The following is a 19,099-nucleotide window of genomic DNA, read 5'->3' as shown; positions in this document are numbered from 1 at the left end:
TGACAGTGACAATTCTTTATTTTTTTTAGGTTAACAAGAATATTACTAATTATTAGCATAAATATATACTTTTTGGCATCTGTAGAGAGAGAGAGAGAGAGAGAGAGAGAGAGAGAGAGAGAGAGAGAGAGAGAGAGAGAGAGAGAGAGAGAGAGAGAGAGAGAGAGAGAGAGAGAGAGAGAGAGAGAGAGAGTTGCAAAAGCACTTTTTGTCCTTCAGTGTTGGCAGACGTATTTTGATAATTGTCTTCTATCATAATATATTTTTATATTTTTGATTGAGAGTTTAGAGATAGTATAATGGGCGATTTTGATCATCACTCTACAAGGAAAATCCCCCTAACATATGCCCCCCAACCTACACACATGCATGCACATGCATAGAGGATTTAAACAAAGTGAGAACAGAAGTAAAAGTCATATACACAACTTTGTTTTGCCCAATATAGTTGATCATTGTTAGTGTAATTTTTATTTTTGAAGACTTGCAACCTTATTTGAAATTGAAGCCAAACATGAGGGCCCCAAAGGGGGGGTATCATCACGATCACGGGAAGGGAAATTTTAGCTTTCACGATCACAGTTACCTTGATTTTTGTTTTCACGATCACGAACACCAGTGGCAAATCACGGTCACGGTAAAAGTTGCAGGTACAGAAAGCACGTGTCAAAGTAAACACAACCACACAGTAATTCGCTCCTCTGGATCTATTGTTTATTCAACACAAAGTGACAACTGTTGCACTTTTTTATTAATTTTTTTTAATTCTCTTTCATACACACATAGAAATACATATCATGATTTGTAATCAGTAACAAGAATGTTGTTTTCATTGTTTTTTCTCTCGCTCTCTCTCTCTCTCATACAGACACTCACAGGAATATACACTCCAGGGGCGGAGCAGTTAAGCCAGAGGGGAGGGGGGGGGGGTTACAACCTGGGGTCCAGGGCAAGGCCCCGTTAGGGGGTCTGGGGGGCTTAGCCCCCCAGAAGCTGAAGAGATTTAGCTATTTTATGAACAATTTATGGCTTATCCTTGATTTTAAACATGATCAACTGGCGTCAGCAGCCACTCATTATTTCTTTTAAAGTTAATATTATGTTTTATTTTTTTTGACAGCCGGGGGGGGGGGGGGGTGGGGGGGGGGTCCGGAACCTCTGTAACCCGCCCCTGCACTCATACACATTCAACTCCCACACCCTCACTCACACACATGAATAATTATATACTTGCACAATTTCACATTTCCAGAGCTAAATCTTTTAAACCCATTTTCTCAAAAACTATTGGGTGGATTGAAATTAAAGTACATGTATGTGTGATGGTAGAGTCTATAATAACAAAATCCCCAACGAACATGACTTTGGTCGACTTTGACATGAGGATCAAGTGACCCAAACTGGCACGTCTCCCCGCCACAGTTCCTGAATTTAACCCATTGTTGATAAGTTTACAGGCGCTAAAATAAATCCAAGCAAAGAAGCGACAATTAGAATCTATGCCAAGCGTGTCCACGTTGCTGGGATGAAAAACACATTTCTTGTTTCGGTTTTGGCTACACGCAGACTCGATCAGACTCGAGCCAGTCGAGGTCATACTGAGCGAGTGACAGCCGGACGTGGCAATGTCGACAATGTCAATGATCTCAATCAAACTCAAAGATCTTTAACAAATTTCAAGATCTTTGCCTACATTCAGAACAGTCATTGAGCAACATAGACAGGGCCGGACTAGGGGGGAGGGGTTACGGGGGTTTCGCAATCCCCCCCCCCCCCCCTGGCTTAAGCATGTACCTCCCAAACGCTTTTTTTTGTGGGGGAGGGAGGGGGGGGGGGGGGGGTTTGCATCTGGATCATCATGAAATCCGAGGAGAAATCGCACCTCTCACCCCCTTTCGAAAGACATTTTTCTTCAACGATTTTTGTGATGAAAAGTATGAGTCCTTACAATCTCAATTCTTCTTCATTGCCTATACAGCTTGCTGTCGAATTTACCTTTTTCGTTCAATGAGAGGCTTCCTTTCCCTCCAGAAACATCAAAAAACGTTCAGCTTCAAGGGGGCGAAGCCTCCTTGCAACCTCCACCACTAAGGGGGCTTCACCCCCTGGACCCCCACCACGGGGCTTTGCCCCCTGGACAGTACCGCTGCACGCAATTTTTGATCTTCGAATTCGAATTTGACTGAATGCACTCAAAACTTTAGCACGAAGCCCTTCCATTGGATGAAGTTTGGCAGACTTTTGCAATTCGCCTTCTGATTGGATCTCTTTTTTTGTGTGATTGGTTCTCTTAAAGGGAAGCAATCGCTGTCAAAATCATACTTCTGAATGTGTTGTTGCTTCCCTTCAATCGGGATTAGCTCCTTGACGAATAGAGGATCATACTCATAGAGTGATACAGCTGTGAAAAATGTACGTTGAAAATAAAATGCTTTGCAATAATGCCCATCACGATCACGAAAACAAATGACAATCACGATCACGAGACTTGATTTTTTTGTCATCACGGATCACGGGCAAAGTCCCATCACGATCACAGAAATGGAAATTTCGGCAATCACGGTCACAGAAAGGTCAAAAAACACAAATCACGATCACGATTTTAAACCCTTTGGGGCCCTCAAACATGTTCTGATCGACAATGACACCCCCCCCCCTACACACACACACACAAAATCAAGGGACAGGTCAACCATACTTTTGGAGATGATAGTGCCCTGATCCAATTATTTGTGTGTGTGAGCTTTTGCCAGCTCTATCATATATACAGGGTGGGCCATAAAAAGTGTCCACATTTAATTTGTTAATATTTTTCCTGTAAAGTGATATTTTCTTTTCTGTTTCAGATAGAATTTGAGACAAGCATCTTAGAATTCTTTTAAAGCCTGAATGGATCGCATTCCAGTACAGGAAAGGACCAAAATCGTTGAACTTTACTTTGCTACCAATTCTGTGGTTCTCGCCCAGCGCGCTTTTCGGAGAGAGTTCCCTGGCACACACTGTCCATGTGCAAGAACTGTGAAGCGCCTCGTGGATAAATTCAGGGTTATGCCCTTTATTGTTATCTGCGAGACTACCAGTGTTCCTGAATTTATCCACGAGGCGCTTCACAGTTCTCGCACATGGACAGTGTGTGCCAGGGAACTCTCTCCGAAAAGCGCGCTGGGCGAGAACCACAGAATTGGTAGCAAAGTAAAGTTCAACGATTTTGGTCCTTTCCTGTACTGGAATGCGATCCATTCAGGCTTTAAAAGAATTCTAAGATGCTTGTCTCAAATTCTATCTGAAACAGAAAAGAAAATATCACTTTACAGGAAAAATATTAACAAATTAAATGTGGACACTTTTTATGGCCCACCCTGTATATAGAGGTTACAACACGAGTGGTTTTTTATATATGGCTTGTATTTCAGTCAAGACCCAGCGGATGAATATCAAGGGACTCACGAGCCTCTGGCGAGTCCCTTTGATATTCCCGCTGGGTCTTGACTGAAATACAAGCCAGATCGTGGACACCTTCATCGTCTATACTATAGGACCTCCTGCACCGCAGAAGAGCTAGAAATACTCGCAAAATGCATTAAACAGCTTGTGCAGAAAACAATCTTAGTCGATGATGTACTGATAAGGGCGTGTGTACCGGGCACAGTGTAACTTCACATGAGCATAGCCTGAGCATAGCAGTGTTGGTCGGACTAACTGGGTTTTTAACGATTGCTAGTTTGACTTCTGTTTTAGTTAAGAGCACGAGCACACACACTCAAACACATACGGCTTGTCATGTTGATCACAAGAGAGAAATAGAACAGCGAATAACAGATTACGTCCCCATAATATGACGCGATGGACGACAGACGTCATGAAATCTATGACGCTGTGATGATAGTCTCGGCAAGTCGAGACTAAAACTCAGCAATAGCACTGAACGACTCTCGCGCAAGTTCTCAAAAGTGTGGTAACCCGTTGCATAATCCGGTCGACAGGTACATGTGCACTTTGGAATGTCAAGGACGACAGAAAGTAGAGCCAGCTATGATGTATTTCGTGCACCCTTATTTATCCACTATTTTATGTGTTATAAGATTGCAATACAGTAACAAGAGAACAATGGAAATACAAGAAATATACCTGGAGTACTATATTTGCAGAGACAAAGAAGGGAGGTCATGGGATATATATATATATTTGTCATCATTTTCACGAGTTTTCATTCACAAGCACCTGGGAAATAAATCTCATGTTCCCCGGGGAATAAATCCCCGGTTACCATAGTTGCAGGAAGCCCTATTACATGGATAATCAAAGGCAAACCCAATAGAAACGCTCGAGGATTCTTCGGCTCTTTTCATTGGCGTTTCCCCAGACCTAAACAGACGACACGACACTGCTTTGCAAAGTTCCAAAAACCAACTGGCAAACTAGCAAAAGTAAACATAAAAACAAAACTACTTCAATACATTCATCACAAACAAATGAAACCTACCGATATGTTATGTCTTCTTACAAAGTCATGGAGTGCGTGTATCTTTGTGTGAGAAACACGAACGCCAAGTTCAAGTCAAACCAATTGACCCCTGACACACACATTTTGACCCGTGCACAAGACGTTGTATCGATAAACGAAGCACAAATAAGAAATAATGATAGAAGCAAGGAAAATAGCAACAAGACATGCACACATCTCACAAAGCCGAGCAAGCAGATTGACAGATCTAATGAAAAAGAAAGGTACTGAGTCGGAAACAAGATCGCGATTCTTAGTTTCCTTCGCTGCACGACGCAAATCTTCTGTGATCTTTGACCCAACGTAGCTTCCACATTCGATTACTAAGCTTAATACTCACAACTGAAAGCCGAGGGAGTGGAATACCGAGATGAACAAACAGAACTGTGCATCCTCAAACCTGACATATTCATCCAAACATTTTATGAACTCAAAAATACAGAAAGTTGCTTTCACACGCCAGCTTTGATTGCCAGTGGTTATCCGCACGGAACTCGTGTGGTTAGCAGCACGGAACCCGTGTTTCAAAGCATGGCTCCCTGGGTTGATTGTTATCTTATTTTCTCACAACCAAAATGATGACAAAAACGATGTTTGGTGGTTTGTTGTCAGACCAGCTTTTTTTGTCGGTCCTCGGGGGGCATATCGACTTTTGTTTCATATTTATTGACCGCGGCCTTCGGCCTTGGTCAATAAATATGAAACAAAAGACGATATGCTCCCCCTCGGACGACAAAAAAGCTGGTCTGTCAACAACCCATCAAACATCTTATAATATCCCATGACCTCCCTTCTTTGTCTCTGTTACTTCAGAATGGGTATATATGTTGTATTTTTATAGCTCAATAAATACATCATGGACTCAAAAAAATATATGATAGTGCAGATTCCGATTTGGGCGAAGAACTACTTTGCTCCCGACCTTTGACCTCGCGCCGAACAATGTGACACATTTGTATGAAGTTCCAAAATCGTATTGCACGGCTCAGAAAACCATATCAGTTGCACGCAAAAATGAATCTCAGAACTGATCTGATGTATGAGATGCAATAAGCAAACGTTTCTTTCATTATGAAAGCAATGCAGGTGGGAAAAAACGAACATTCAACTTACAAGATAACCAGATGCTAGCGAACCAAAACAAAAACACGAGTACCCTCCCCTTGCTTCGTTAGCAGACGACTTTTGAGAATCTGTCAGACCGTCCTTACCTGGCACGGTTGGGCTTCGCTATCATCAGCTGTTTCACGTGTTTTGCGAGCAAGTCTACTCTTTTGCCTGGCTCTGCAGTAAGTCCACATTGGCGATGAAGGTATCTAAGAACTTAACATGTGTGTATTTTTCCGTAATCCAGTCATATTCTTTCAAAATGCAATCAAGCGGCGGTGACAGACTTGGGTCCTGTTTTCCTCGCACCCATACCAGTTTAGGTTCATGCAAACACACTCGCAAAACATGTAGATACATTTCAAATAGGGAGCAAATGGTTAAATCTACATATGTGTTCCCTAAAATTTGCTTCTCTGTCAATAAGACTAATTGTATAATAATGCGTTCGAAAAAAACAACGTGGAATCGATTCTGAATCGAGTCGAGTAAGCCAAATGGGGGCCAAACCGGTTTCCCCGTTCCGCCGACCTGAAACGCAAAAGAATTGTGCGCTTCAACTAAATGGATTTCTATACGACTTCATTACTTTCTTGCAACTTATGAACCTTTACTTAAAGCTTTTAAACGGTCTGAAAGTAGTGTTACCGCGTACTTATAGATGCACTCATTCGTTTTATTTTTTCAGCGACGGTCACTTAGTTTAAGGTTGCAAAAAGGCCAAGTCTCGCTGAAAACACTGTTCCACACTCCACAGATCGCAACAGTGCCGCTAGTAGTCTACACTTTGTGTTTGATGGTAGAATGGGATATACAGATTACAACACTCGTGGTTTTTTATATGGCTTGTATTTCAGTCAAGACCCAGCGGGAATATCAATCGAGAGCCACTCGCCAAAGGCTCGTGTCTCCCGATGATATTCATCCGCTGGGTCTTGACTGAAATACAAGCCATATAAAAAACCACTCGTGTTGTAACCTATACATATAGCACCAGACATTTAAAGTTTAAAAAAAACTAAAGAATTCTGTACTCACCATGATACAAGAACAGCTAGCACATACAATACTAAATCAAATCTTTGCTTGTGGAAGCTTCTTTAGGACTAACAAACAAACACGCAAACACAAAGGGAAACAATAAGCAATGGTTCCGTTCCGTGCAGATGCTCATGGATGTATGAGTGTTTCCACACCAGGACAAATTCCAATGGCTGTTATGCTATATGGCGAAAAAAATTCTTGTTCTTGTTCTTCTCATGTTATTTGTTGACTTAATTATTACATTGAATATTTTTTAAGTTTTTGTCAGCTGTACCATATATATAACATTTCACAAGTAAGCTCAGGAAGCAAGGGAGCCCGGTAGCTCAGGAAGCAAGGGAGCCCGGTAGCTCAGGAAGCAAGGGAGCCCGGTAGCTCAGGAAGCAAGGGAGCCCGGTAGCTCAGGAAGCAAGGGAGCCCGGTAGCTCAGGAAGCAAGGGAGCCCGGTAGCTCAGGAAGCAAGGGAGCCCGGTAGCTCAGGAAGCAAGGGAGCCCGGTAGCTCAGGAAGCAAGGGAGCCCGGTAGCTCAGGAAGCAAGGGAGCCCGGTAGCTCAGGAAGCAAGGGAGCCCGGTAGCTCAGGAAGCAAGGGAGCCCGGTAGCTCAGGAAGCAAGGGAGCCCGGTAGCTCAGGAAGCAAGGGAGCCCGGTAGCTCAGGAAGCAAGGGAGCCCGGTAGCTCAGGAAGCAAGGGAGCCCGGTAGCTCAGGAAGCAAGGGAGCCCGGTAGCTCAGGTGGTGCAGCACTGGACTTGTGGTCCTGGAGTCATGAGTTCGAATCCGGGCCGGGACGGACATGGGTCAACTTTATGTGCAGACTCATAGACGATATCAATGTCCCACCCCTGTGTCACCACAGTGGCACATAAAAGACTTTGGTCATTCTGCCATAAGTGCATGTGGCTGATTCCTCCTAAACACGCATTATACACCTGTGTTTCTCATCTTAAGTCGGGATAACACCCGGGAACATGCCCCTAATGATTTCACTGTGAGGGCAAAAACAACATTATCATCATTTTATGAAGCTTCTGTCCCTTGCAGATGCACCTCTGCCAACAAGAAGAAGAACGAAGACCAGACTGCTTTCGGGGAGGTCAAACTGGACCATCAACTGACCAGGCAACAGCAGGAGGACCTCAAATCCATTACAGAAGCACATGTGAGGCATTGAAAAACAAAATCATTTTTTTGTTTATCGACCAAGCCATTGTTTTTGCTGACGTCAGAACTTTTTTGGACCCCTGCCCCCCCCCCCCCCCCCCTCCCCCCCCCCCCCCCTCCCCCCCCCCCCTCCCCCCCCCCCCCCCCCCCCCCCCCCCAGTGAAAAGACTTGATTTACCTGCCGTTTAGTAGCCTCCCTTTATAAAGGCATCCCCCTGTTTAAGACCTTGCTGTTTTAGATTGTCTGTTCATAATGTCTGTAAATTTACCTCCACTTTCAGACTCCCTCCATTTGAAGACATGACCTGAATTTGTTTTTATACAAATGAGATGCAATGGCGGAGGTGCAATGGCGTGAAATAATATGGATGCATATCAGTGTGTTGTATCACAAGCCCTCAAGACGGCATTTGTTTACTTTTATCGCGTGGCAGGAATTAGGAATTGACTTTTTGAGTCACTTGAGAAAATGTGACTCTATGTAATCGGTCAGTGTTAGTCTGTCCGGCCGGCCGGCTGTCCGGCCGGCCGGCCGGCCGTCCGGCCGGCCGTCCGTAGACACCACCTTAACGTTGGACTTTTCTCGGAAACTATCAAAGCGATCGGGCTCATATTTTGTTTAGTCGTGACCTCCAATGACCTCTACACTTTAACGATGGTTTCGTTGACCTTTGACCTTTTTCAAGGTCACAGGTCAGCGTCAAAGGAAAAATTAGACATTTTATATCTTTGACAAAGTTCATCGGATGTGATTGAAACTTTGTAGGATTATTCTTTACATCAAAGTATTTACATCTGTAGCCTTTTACGAACGTTATCAGAAAAACAAGGGAGATAACTAGCCTTTTCTGTTCGGCAACACACAACTTAACGTTGGGCTTTTCTCGGAAACTATAAAAGTGACCGGGCTCAAATTTTATGTGAACGTGACTCCCAGTGACCTCTACACTTTGACGTCTGCTTTGGTGACCTTTGACCTTTTTCAAGGTCACAGGTATGTCTTGAAGGAAAAAAATTGAAATATCATATCTCTGAAACTATTCATCGGATTTGATTCAAACTTTATAGGATTATTCTTTACATCAAATTATTTACATCTGTATTGTGTTGTGAATAGCAATTTCTTCCTGTCCATCTGATGCCTCATATAATATTCAGAACTGCGAAAGTGACTCGATCGAGCGTTTGCTCTTCTTGTTTTTTAAATGGGTGATAAGTACATATTTTATGCGTTTATGCTAGTTTATTTAAGACACACTCCTTCCTGTGGCCTTAAAGAAGATAATTCTTCAAAAATTCACACGGCATGAAAAGCAGTCAGGGTGTTGTTTTTTGGTATGGGTCTAAGCAGAGAGATAAGTCTTATCCTATGTACAAGACTGGCCAGATCAGAGATCAGGTGAGCTAAATGGTTTACTAGTGAACGGATGTGCTTTAATAACCTGCTTGAATTTTTGTTTAACACAGAATGTAATAGAGACATCCATACATTGTATACAAAAAACCCAGACAAAAGCAAACAAACAGTCATGACTGAAGAACAAGATCAACAACAGCAACAAGTATGGGAATATTGAACAACAACATTCAACAAACAACAACAAAAACAAACAAGTATGGGAATACTGAACAACAACAACATTTAACAAACAACAACAAAAACAACAACATTCAACAAACGACACCAACATTCAACAAACAACAACAACAATATTCAACAACAAACAACAACAACAACAACAAGTATGGGAATTGTATTGTAAATGTTTAACTTGTTTCAGGCATCTGTGGCAAGCATACGAGGAATGTACTATGGAGTGTTCGATGGGCACGGGGGTCATGGAGCAAGCCTGATTGTAGCTGACCAGCTTCTTAACCACATACAGGTACATGTAACACTCTCACTTTTTCCCAAAACTTTCAATTTCACTTTCTGAAGGTACAAAGTACACTTGCAAGAGACTGCACTAATTATGTGTGTGCGTGTGTGTGTGTGTGCATTGTGTAACAGTGTGTGTGTGTGTGTGTGTGTGTGTGTGTGTGTGTGTGTCTGTCTGTGTGTGTGTGTGTGAGTGTGTGTGTGTGTGTGTGTGTGTGTGCGTGTGTGTGTGTGTGCATTGTGTAACAGTGTGTGTGTGTGTGTGTGAAGATGTTGTTCTTTTTGAGAGAAAGAGAAAAGGAGAGAGTGCGTGCACACCGGTGTCTGTGTAATCCGTGCTTTCATAGTAGAGCGTAAAATAACATTGTCAAGCAGAGTTTCCTGTCTTTCTTTCAGAATGGCCACATTCTCTTTTCTCTGTCATACTGTTTGTCTTATTGATTGTGCCCTTTGCTTCCTTGTAGGTATCTTTCTCTGTTTGCAGTGGCTGTGTCTGCTTTCTTTCTCAGTTTAGACATGTTTTTACCAGTGCTTCCTGTTCACTCTGCATGTGTGTGTGTATGTGTGTGTGTTTGAACCTTTGCGTATACCCATAGCAGTTTTTGTAGGGCTATTAAGTTAGCTCTAAAATCTCGACCCTGTTTGACTGGCTTTGCCTCCAAAGGGGAGTGTTGTGTTTTGTGCACTCGGTTACATTTTCTTTTCTCTTTCTTTCTCTTTCATGCACTTTTAGGAGAAGCTGGTTGAAGTGCAGAAAGAGATCTTTGAGCTGGCCTTGATAGAGAAGAAACAGCGGGCAGAACAGAAGAAACTTCTGGCCTCGGAAGACCCCAGCAGTAGTGAGGAACTGGAGCGCAGCGCATTATCAAATTCTTCTTCCAAGTCGAAAAGATCGGAGTGCAAGCTCAGTCCCAGTGGTATCACCTTCGATGACTTGATTGTAGGTGCCCTGGAGGCTTCCTTTCGTGACATGGTGAGTTAGTCGCCATTGATGGCAGTCCCCTGTTTCTTTGGCGCGAGATTTGGCGAGTGAAGTGGAGGGACCAGAAAGCAGCATGTTTTGGGCAATTCTCGCTAGGTATTGGGCAATTCTCGCTAGGTATTGGGCAATTCTCGCTAAGTATTGGGCAATTCTCGTTAGGTATTGGGCAATTCTCGCTAGGTATTGGGCAATTCTCGCTAGGTATTGGGCAATTCTCACTAGGTATTGGGCAATTCTCGCTAGGTATTGGGCAATTCTCGCTAGGTATTGGCGAGAGTAGGCGAGCATCCCTTGGAGATGCTCGCTATGCGAGAAAAAAATGGTGGCCGCACAGCTGCCTATCCGTTGGCTGTTCATGGCCGACGACCGACCAGTGCAGACGACTTTTTTTGGTATCAACCAATCATGTTTAATTGTTGCTGAGCTTAAAGCCATCAAACCATATGTTTCTTTATACACTCTCGCTGACTTGCATAGGAACAGGCTCAGCCATAAGCAATGCTCACCTGAAAGAAATGGGGGACAGTTCTGTAGCTTAGTCCGTAGCGTACTGGCTTTGTAACCAGTTTGTCACTATACGGTGGAACTCCCCATTTGAAGACTCCCTTCCATTAAAGCCCCTGTTTTCTCATGTATTCTTCTTCTTCTTCAGTGTTCCAGAATTTTCTGGTTACGTGTGAGCTTGTTTGCCCATATGGGTTCTCCAAACTATACTCTGAGAGCTTAGTCAGCTTCACTCCTCTTTCGTTGAGTAGGCATGCTGGGTATTTTCGTGTTTCCATAACCCACCGAAATCTGACATGGATTACAGGATCTTTTCCGTGCGCACTTGGTCTTGTGCTTGCATGTACACACGAAGGGGGTTAAGTCACTAGCAGGTCTGCACATAAGTTGACCTGGGAGATTGGAAAAATTGCCATTCTTAACCCACCAGGCGGCAGCGACCGGGATTTGAACTCACGACCTCCTGATTAGGAGGCCGACGTCTTACCGCCACGCCACCGCGCCCTCTGTAAATTGACCCTCATTTCAAGACTCCCTCCCTTTAAGACCTGATTTGTTAAACATTTTCGATGTCTTAAAAAGGGGGTTCCACTGTATTGGTGTATGTCCTTCCACATTCAAAGACTACTAGCTTGCCATACTAGTAAATACTTTGTTTATTTTCTCTATGACCATTCCAATTGCCAACCTTTCTTGTTTTTCATGTCTTTTTTACATTTAGTCAAGTTTTGACTAAATGTTTTAACGTAGAGGGGGAATCGAGACGAGGGTCGTGGTGTATGTGCGTGCGTGCGTGTGTGTGTGTGTGTGTGTGTGTCTGTCTGTGTGTGTGTGTAGAGCGATTCAGACTAAACTACTGGACCGATCTTTATGAAATTTGACATGAGAGTTCCTGGGTATGAAATCCCCAGACGTTTTTTTTCATTTTTTTGATAAATTTCTTTTATGACGTCATATCCGGCTTTTCGTGAAAGTTGAGGCGGCACTGTCACGCTCTCATTTTTCAACCAAATTGGTTGAAATTTTGGTCAAGTAATCTTCGACAAAGCCCGGACTTCGGTATTGCATTTCAGCTTGGTGGCTTAAAAATTAATTAATGACTTTGGTCATTAAAAATCTGAAAATTGTAAAACAAAATAAAAATTTATAAAGCGATCCAAATTTATGTTCATTTTATTCTCCATCATTTTCTGATTCCAAAAACATTTAAATATGTTATATTTGGATTAAAAACAAGCTCTGAAAATTAAATATATAAAAATTATTATCAAAATTAAATTGTCGAAATCAATTTAAAAACACTTTCATCTTATTCCTTGTCGGTTCCTGATTCCAAAAACATATAGATATGATATGTTTGGATTAAAAACACGCTCAGAAAGTTAAAACAAAGAGAGGTACAGAAAAGCGTGCTATCCTTCTTAGCGCAACTACTCCCCCGCTCTTCTTGTCAATTTTACTGCCTTTGCCATGAGCGGTGGACTGACGATGCTACGAGTATACGGTCTTGCTGAAAAATGGCATTGCGTTCAGTTTCATTCTGTGAGTTCGACAGCTACTTGACTAAATGTTGTATTTTCGCCTTACGCGACTTTTTTCCCCCCTGATTCAGGATGAACACATAGAAAGGGAAAAGGCATCGTTCAACATCACTGGAGGCTGTTGTGCTCTGGTCGCACTCTTTATTTGTGGAAAAGTTTATGTTGCCAATGCTGGCGATTGCAGGTAATTGTTTTAGAACTTTTTCTTTCGTTCTTAAGCCAGTTTTCAAGCGAAGGTTAGACTGTAGTTTCACAAAGTCAAACAAGGGAATGTAAAATGGGTAAAAAAATGACTTGAAAATCACAGATGGACAGACACACGCACACACACACATACACAAACTTGTGCGCACACACACACACACACACACACACACACGCATGCAGGAATGCACACATGCACGCAAGCACACACACACACACAACGTTTAAAAGAAGTGCTCAGTAGCTGTTTGCTTCAGTTATGAATTACATTTGCTAACAGTCTGTATTATCTAACATACTTGTTTCTTCTTTAATTCAAGAGCAGTGGCATACATTGGGAACATTCCTGTACCTCTTTCTGTAGACTTCAAAGCTGACCGTGACATGGACAGAATTTATCATACAGTAGGTATTGTTAATCTGTAACTATCATTCTGGTGTGCGTGTGCGTGTGTGTGTGTGTGTGAAGAAAAAGATGGTTATAAGCCAATTTGTTAGGTCCAAATTATCTTCAGAGAATTCTTAGAAGGGGGTCAAGTATCAGTAGGCATTTTTATTATTTACCCAGTCCTATAACCCTGTTAACTAAAACACATCTATCATGACAGCACATCTGTAATGTAGGGATATTTTGCGAAGGTCCTAATTAAGAGTGCTTTTTCATCAAAGGTATCATTGTGGTGCTTATTTGATAAAATTCTGTTAATCTAGTCTAAAAACAGCCCAGTATTTCAGCTGAATATCACCAGACCTGTCCCGTGATTTCAGGCGTTCTGTCGACCCGATCTGCTTGGTGGAGTGTTCACCATGGACAGGTACGTGAGAATGACCAAGCTGGGACCCATGCATGTCGGTGAAAAGGTTTGGTGCAAGCCGCCAACGTACACGGGATGGTGAGTATCTAACACATCTGTATACAATGGACACCCCCCCCCCTATTTAAGACTCCCTTCCTTTAAAAACCCTGTTTTTTCAGATTTTCTGTTCATAACCTTTGTAAATTTACCCCATTTCAGACTCCCTCCTTTTTTTGACCTGATTTTCTCAGGTTTTTGGAGGTCATTACAACTAAGCTATGAGTATGACTGGTTTATGCATTCAAGAATTTTGTTTCAGTTTTTAGTTTCATTCTAGATAAATGAAATGGCATGCATTGTTGACTAGGTAAAACATGTTTATCAGAAAACAAAAACTTCTATTTACAGGTGCCTGAACAGAAAAAGTATTACGTGACAACATCAGTTTCAACATCAAGAATAATAACAATAGTTAGAACAACATCAACAAGAGAGTACATGTGCTATTATTTTGTATGAACTGTACAAGTCACAGGATTTTTTGTTTTGTTTGCAGGACTTCTAAATACATGACGAAAGACGATATCAAACTTCCACTGATTGTTGGCAAAGGCAGAACGGTGAGATAGTATGTAGCAGTATGTGTTACATGTTATCATGAAAAAAATTGTTCCATGCATATGACACTGCTTTTGTGTTGATAAGAGGCTGTTTGGTTTGTTTAGAGTTCACTTTTTGGGTCACTTATATGCAAGGTTTGTAAGTACACTACAGTGGTACCTGTGATGAAAGGACACCCTTGGGACCAGCAAAGTGTCCCTACATTGCAGGTGGCCTGTCATGACAGGTATATTTTGGTAGAGATAATAGACAAAGGGACCTCAAAATGTGTCCTTTTAAGGGAGGTGTCCTCTCATTGGAGGGGCCACACATTGCAGGTACCACTGTAAATAAATGTGACGCAAAGAGAGGACAGTGTCAGAGTACATCATGTTGTCCCCTTAACCAGAATGTACCTGTCATGAAAGGACACCTGTAATGTTGGGTCACTTTCTTCAAGTTCCAAGGGTGTCCTGTCATCCCAGGTACATGTACTACTGTAAGACATGCATGATGAAAACTTTTTTTGTCACCTGTACTTCGTTGATGACTTTTGCTTGTTGTTAGCCTTTTGCTTATATTATTTTATAGTATATGCAAGGAGTGTATGGGTGTATGATTGATATCCACACAAGGAAAAATACCATTGGCTTTTATGTTACATGGTGTAATAAATTCTTGTTCTTGTTTTTAAGAATTTTTGACCCACTGAATGTCAGTCATAAATGGACACCTGTAATGTTGAGACACTGCTTGCCAAGTTCCAAGTTACTGTATTAAGAACTTTTGACCTACTCAATTAATCTAATGGTTCACATAGGTCCAATATCACACGCATTCGTACTTTGTGCTATCTGACGACCATTGGAACACACAGAACTTGTAGTGGGGGCCTGTTTTGCTCTGATCTAACGAATGTGTAGGAACGGAAACGCTGTTCGTGCAAACGGAAACATGCACTTTTGTACGAACGGAAACATGGTGTATGAACGGAATCTGCATGTTTTCAAAAGACAAGTGATTGTACAAAAGCCATGGGTTTTTATAAACTTCTGTTCAAGCGAAATGTTGTAACAGGCAATGGTTTTGGTGATCATGTACAAATCAGGGGTCAGATTCGATAATAGAGCGAGAAAAACAAGAAAATGTTAAAGAATCAGGCAATTCTGCCACGTTCGGCCCGCGTGTGTTATCATGAGGATTACTAGCACCTTGGTACTTATCGTACACATAGCCCAACCAATTAGCTACCTTATTCTTGCAATATCTCAAAAGCGCGCTGGCCACACGACTTACTGCCACGTTTTCCCCCAAGCAAGTGTCAAAAATGACGCTGTATGAACGGAAACATCCTGCAGATGAACGGAAACATCCGGTGTATGAACGGAATCAGTTGACACATGTGCTACTGAATGTCAGTCATAAATGGACACCTGTAATATCGAGACACTACTTGCCAAGTTCCAAGTTACTGGATAAGTATTTTTGTTTTGCTGAATGTTTTGTTTTTGTTACAGTCACGTTTGATGCACACAATTGGGATCTGCCGAAGTCTTGGAGACCATGACCTGTGTTTCGAAACTGACCGTGAAAGGGTTCCTATCAAGCCCTTTCTCTCCTCTTTTCCTGAGGTAACCAATAACATTTGTTGTAATTTGCAGTTACTGCAGTGTCGTTAATAAGTATATGAACAAAGAGTCAATTGCAATATTGAGTTTGTACAATGTTATACTTCGTTATATAAGTTTTATTCACAGTTAGGATTAAAAGCTTGGTATAGTTCTTGTTTGCAGGGATGTGAGATTAATGTCCAAGCAGTCCACCACAGGAAGCAAAGAAGACAACAGAGAAATGAGCTTTCTGCTATCTAAAATATATAAACTCTCATTAGTATAGGATTTCTTATAGTGCTAGACTCTTTGAGAAGTCAGTTTTATTTTGTGCTCTGCTTACATCAGACCTGAAATATTAATGACGTTGATGTCTTCTTCTTTCTATATGAGTTTAAATGTCAGGCTTTCTTTAAAAGTTCATTTTTATATTTAGTCAAGTTTTGACTAAATATTTTAACATCGAGGGGGAATCGAAACGAGGGTCGTGGTGTATGTGCGTGTGTGTGTGCGTGCGTGTGTGCGTGTGTGCGTGTGTGTAGAGCGATTCAGACTAAACTACTGGACCGATCTTTATGAAATTTGACATGAGAGTTCCTGGGTATGAAATCCCCGAACGTGTTTTTCATTTTTTGGATAAATGTCTTTGATGACGTCATATCCGGCTTTTCGTGAAAGTTGAGGCGGCACTGTCACGCCCTCATTTTTCAACCAAATTGGTTGAAATTTTGGTCAAGTAATCTTCGACGAAGCCCGGACTTCGGTATTGCATTTCAGCTTGGTGGCTTAAAAATTAATTAATGACTTTGGTCATTAAAAATCGGAAAATTGTAAAAAAAAATAAAAATTTATAAAACGATCCCAATTTACGTTTATCTTATTCTCCATCATTTGCTGATTCCAAAAACATATAAATATGTTATATTTGGATTAAAATCAAGCTCTGAAAATTAAATATATAAAAATTATTATCAAATTTTTTTTTCGAAATCAATTTAAAAACACTTTCATCTTATTCCTTGTCGGTTCCTGATTCCAAAAACATATAGATATGATATGTTTGGATTAAAAACACGCTCAGAAAGTTAAAACGAAGAGAGGTGCAGAAAAGCGTGCTATCCTTCTCAGCGCAACGAATACCCCGCTCTTCTTGTCAATTCCACGGGCACTGCCTTTGCCACGGGCGGTGGAGTGACGATGCTACGAGTATACGGTCTTGCTGCGTTGCGTTGCGTTCAGTTTCATTCTGTGAGTTCGACAGCTACTTGACTAAATATTGTATTTTCGCCTTACGCGACTTGTTACTGCATATGTACAGGTCAGGATTCTGGACCTGCGGGACCGTTCTGTCTCTGACGCAGACGTCATGGTGATAGGTTCAGATGGATTGTGGGATGTCATGAGTAACAAGCAGGCGGGGGAAATCCTTAGTTCCCCAACAGAAGGAGAAGGAGATGAAGTGATAACTCACAGGTATGCTTGCTGATTCCTTTTCTTTTCAAAAATTAACGTTTATTATAGTGTAATCACTCTTTAGAGCGATGGCTGGTCGTAAAAAAGCAACCACTTTGTGATAATATAAGATTACTCTCGTAAATAAAAAATTGTCATTGTCATTGTCAACGTATTGTACCGTCTGTCTTGTGTGTTGTCCTCCCACATAGCATACTACCTCTACCTGTCCCAAGATCAATAGGCAAGTTGGTCCAGGGATCGCGTTAACGCATGTTTTTTGCGTATTTGACGCGTTTTAAAATCCACCCACGCATTTTCCCGGCGCTTATGCGTAACGCGTACGCAAAACAACTTCTATTCAAAACGGCATGCTCAGCAGCACATCCCAATACTTAATCAGACTATAGCACACGCGCGCGAGTTTAGAATCTCTATAGTCTGTTCTGGATCAAACATAGCACAAGCGCGCGAGTTCAAATCTAAAGTCTGTTTTGGATAAAACAAAATGAGGTGACGTGCTCTCGGCATAAGAGTGTCGCAAGCGACGCAAAGCAACGCCGGTCGGTTTTCTGAAACAGAACATACACTCAAAATGCACTGGGCGTGTGGCGCCAAATCTAGGCCGAGAGACGCTTTCAGTTCAAGCCTGTCTTTGATTCATTCAAAACGGCATGCAGCGAAAGTTATCCTCGTTTTTTTCGCACATCGTCATGATTTAACTGTGTTATAGTGTGACGCAAAATCGGTTCTGCTTTACGCGTTTTTTGGCCGACATTGTGTAAGCCGTACGCAATTTAAAAAATCCTAGCGCGATCCCTGTTGGTCCTGTAAGAGAACGTACAGATCAACTAGTCAAGTCAAGTTCTTTGTTTTCTGTAACTCTGTGATGCTGTTTTGGTAAGAGCGATGGGTTTACTCAGGCTTTCGTAGTTTCTTCTTCTTCTTCAGCGTTCCAGAATTTTTTGGTTACGTGTGAGCTCGTTTGCCCATTTGGGTTCCCCACACTATACTCTGAGAGCATAGTCAGCTCACTCCGCATTTGTCGAGTAGGCATGCTGGGTATTTTCGTGTTTCCATAACCCACCGAACTCCGACATGGATTACAGGATCTTTTCCGTGCGTACTTGGTCTTGTGCTTGCGTGTACACACAAAGGGGGTTAAGTCACTAGCAGGTCTGCACATAAGTTGACCTGGGAGATCGGAAAAATCGCCACTCTTAACCCACCAGGCGGCAGCGACCGGGATTCGAACTCACAACCTCCCGATTAGGAGGCCGTCGTCTTACCGCCACGCCACTGCGCTCGTTCGTAGTTTCTAATTGCATGTATACTACAGATATTCTAAACAGTTTAAAGCGCTCTGTGTTGATATGTCCCTGAGAAGGAGGATATTTTTGAATTAAATTTACAGTCTTCTTTATTCTTGTTGCACTGCACCAACAGCACAACCACTCAAGCTAAGCGCACATTGAAGGTTCACAAATGACTAATGTGTAATGCATGCAGCAACTTTTAAGGTCAGGTACCTGCAGACAGTAAAAGCCAAACACACGGATCCAGTTGTCTCTATCAGCCTGGGTTGGATCCCCACATTCGGTGAGGGGTTTATTTCCCCAAGTCAACTTTGTGCAGACTCTCCTCGGTGTCCGAACATCCTTGTGTGTACGCATACACACGATAAAGAACCCAAGTTGACAGCGAAAGTCTCGGGGC

At 42.2% G+C, this 19,099-nt stretch overlaps 1 protein-coding gene across 1 annotated transcript in view; it reads left to right on the top strand.

Annotated features, from left to right (window-relative positions):
- The window catches only part of LOC138964868 (protein phosphatase 1H-like), a 28,992-nt gene that overhangs the window by 388 nt on the left and 9,505 nt on the right, over positions 1–19,099 (top strand). The window contains exons 2-10 of the mRNA XM_070336931.1: positions 7,695–7,812; positions 9,596–9,700; positions 10,427–10,666; positions 12,792–12,904; positions 13,245–13,329; positions 13,693–13,817; positions 14,278–14,341; positions 15,839–15,952; positions 17,250–17,404. Of these exons, the coding sequence (XP_070193032.1) occupies positions 7,695–7,812; positions 9,596–9,700; positions 10,427–10,666; positions 12,792–12,904; positions 13,245–13,329; positions 13,693–13,817; positions 14,278–14,341; positions 15,839–15,952; positions 17,250–17,404 (1,119 nt within the window). The remainder of the gene's footprint in view (positions 1–7,694; positions 7,813–9,595; positions 9,701–10,426; positions 10,667–12,791; positions 12,905–13,244; positions 13,330–13,692; positions 13,818–14,277; positions 14,342–15,838; positions 15,953–17,249; positions 17,405–19,099) is intronic.

This window comes from Littorina saxatilis, linkage group LG4 (assembly GCF_037325665.1).
Source record: "Littorina saxatilis isolate snail1 linkage group LG4, US_GU_Lsax_2.0, whole genome shotgun sequence".
NCBI classification, from domain to species: domain Eukaryota; kingdom Metazoa; phylum Mollusca; class Gastropoda; order Littorinimorpha; family Littorinidae; genus Littorina; species Littorina saxatilis.
This window is presented reverse-complemented; position numbering and strand designations above follow the sequence as displayed.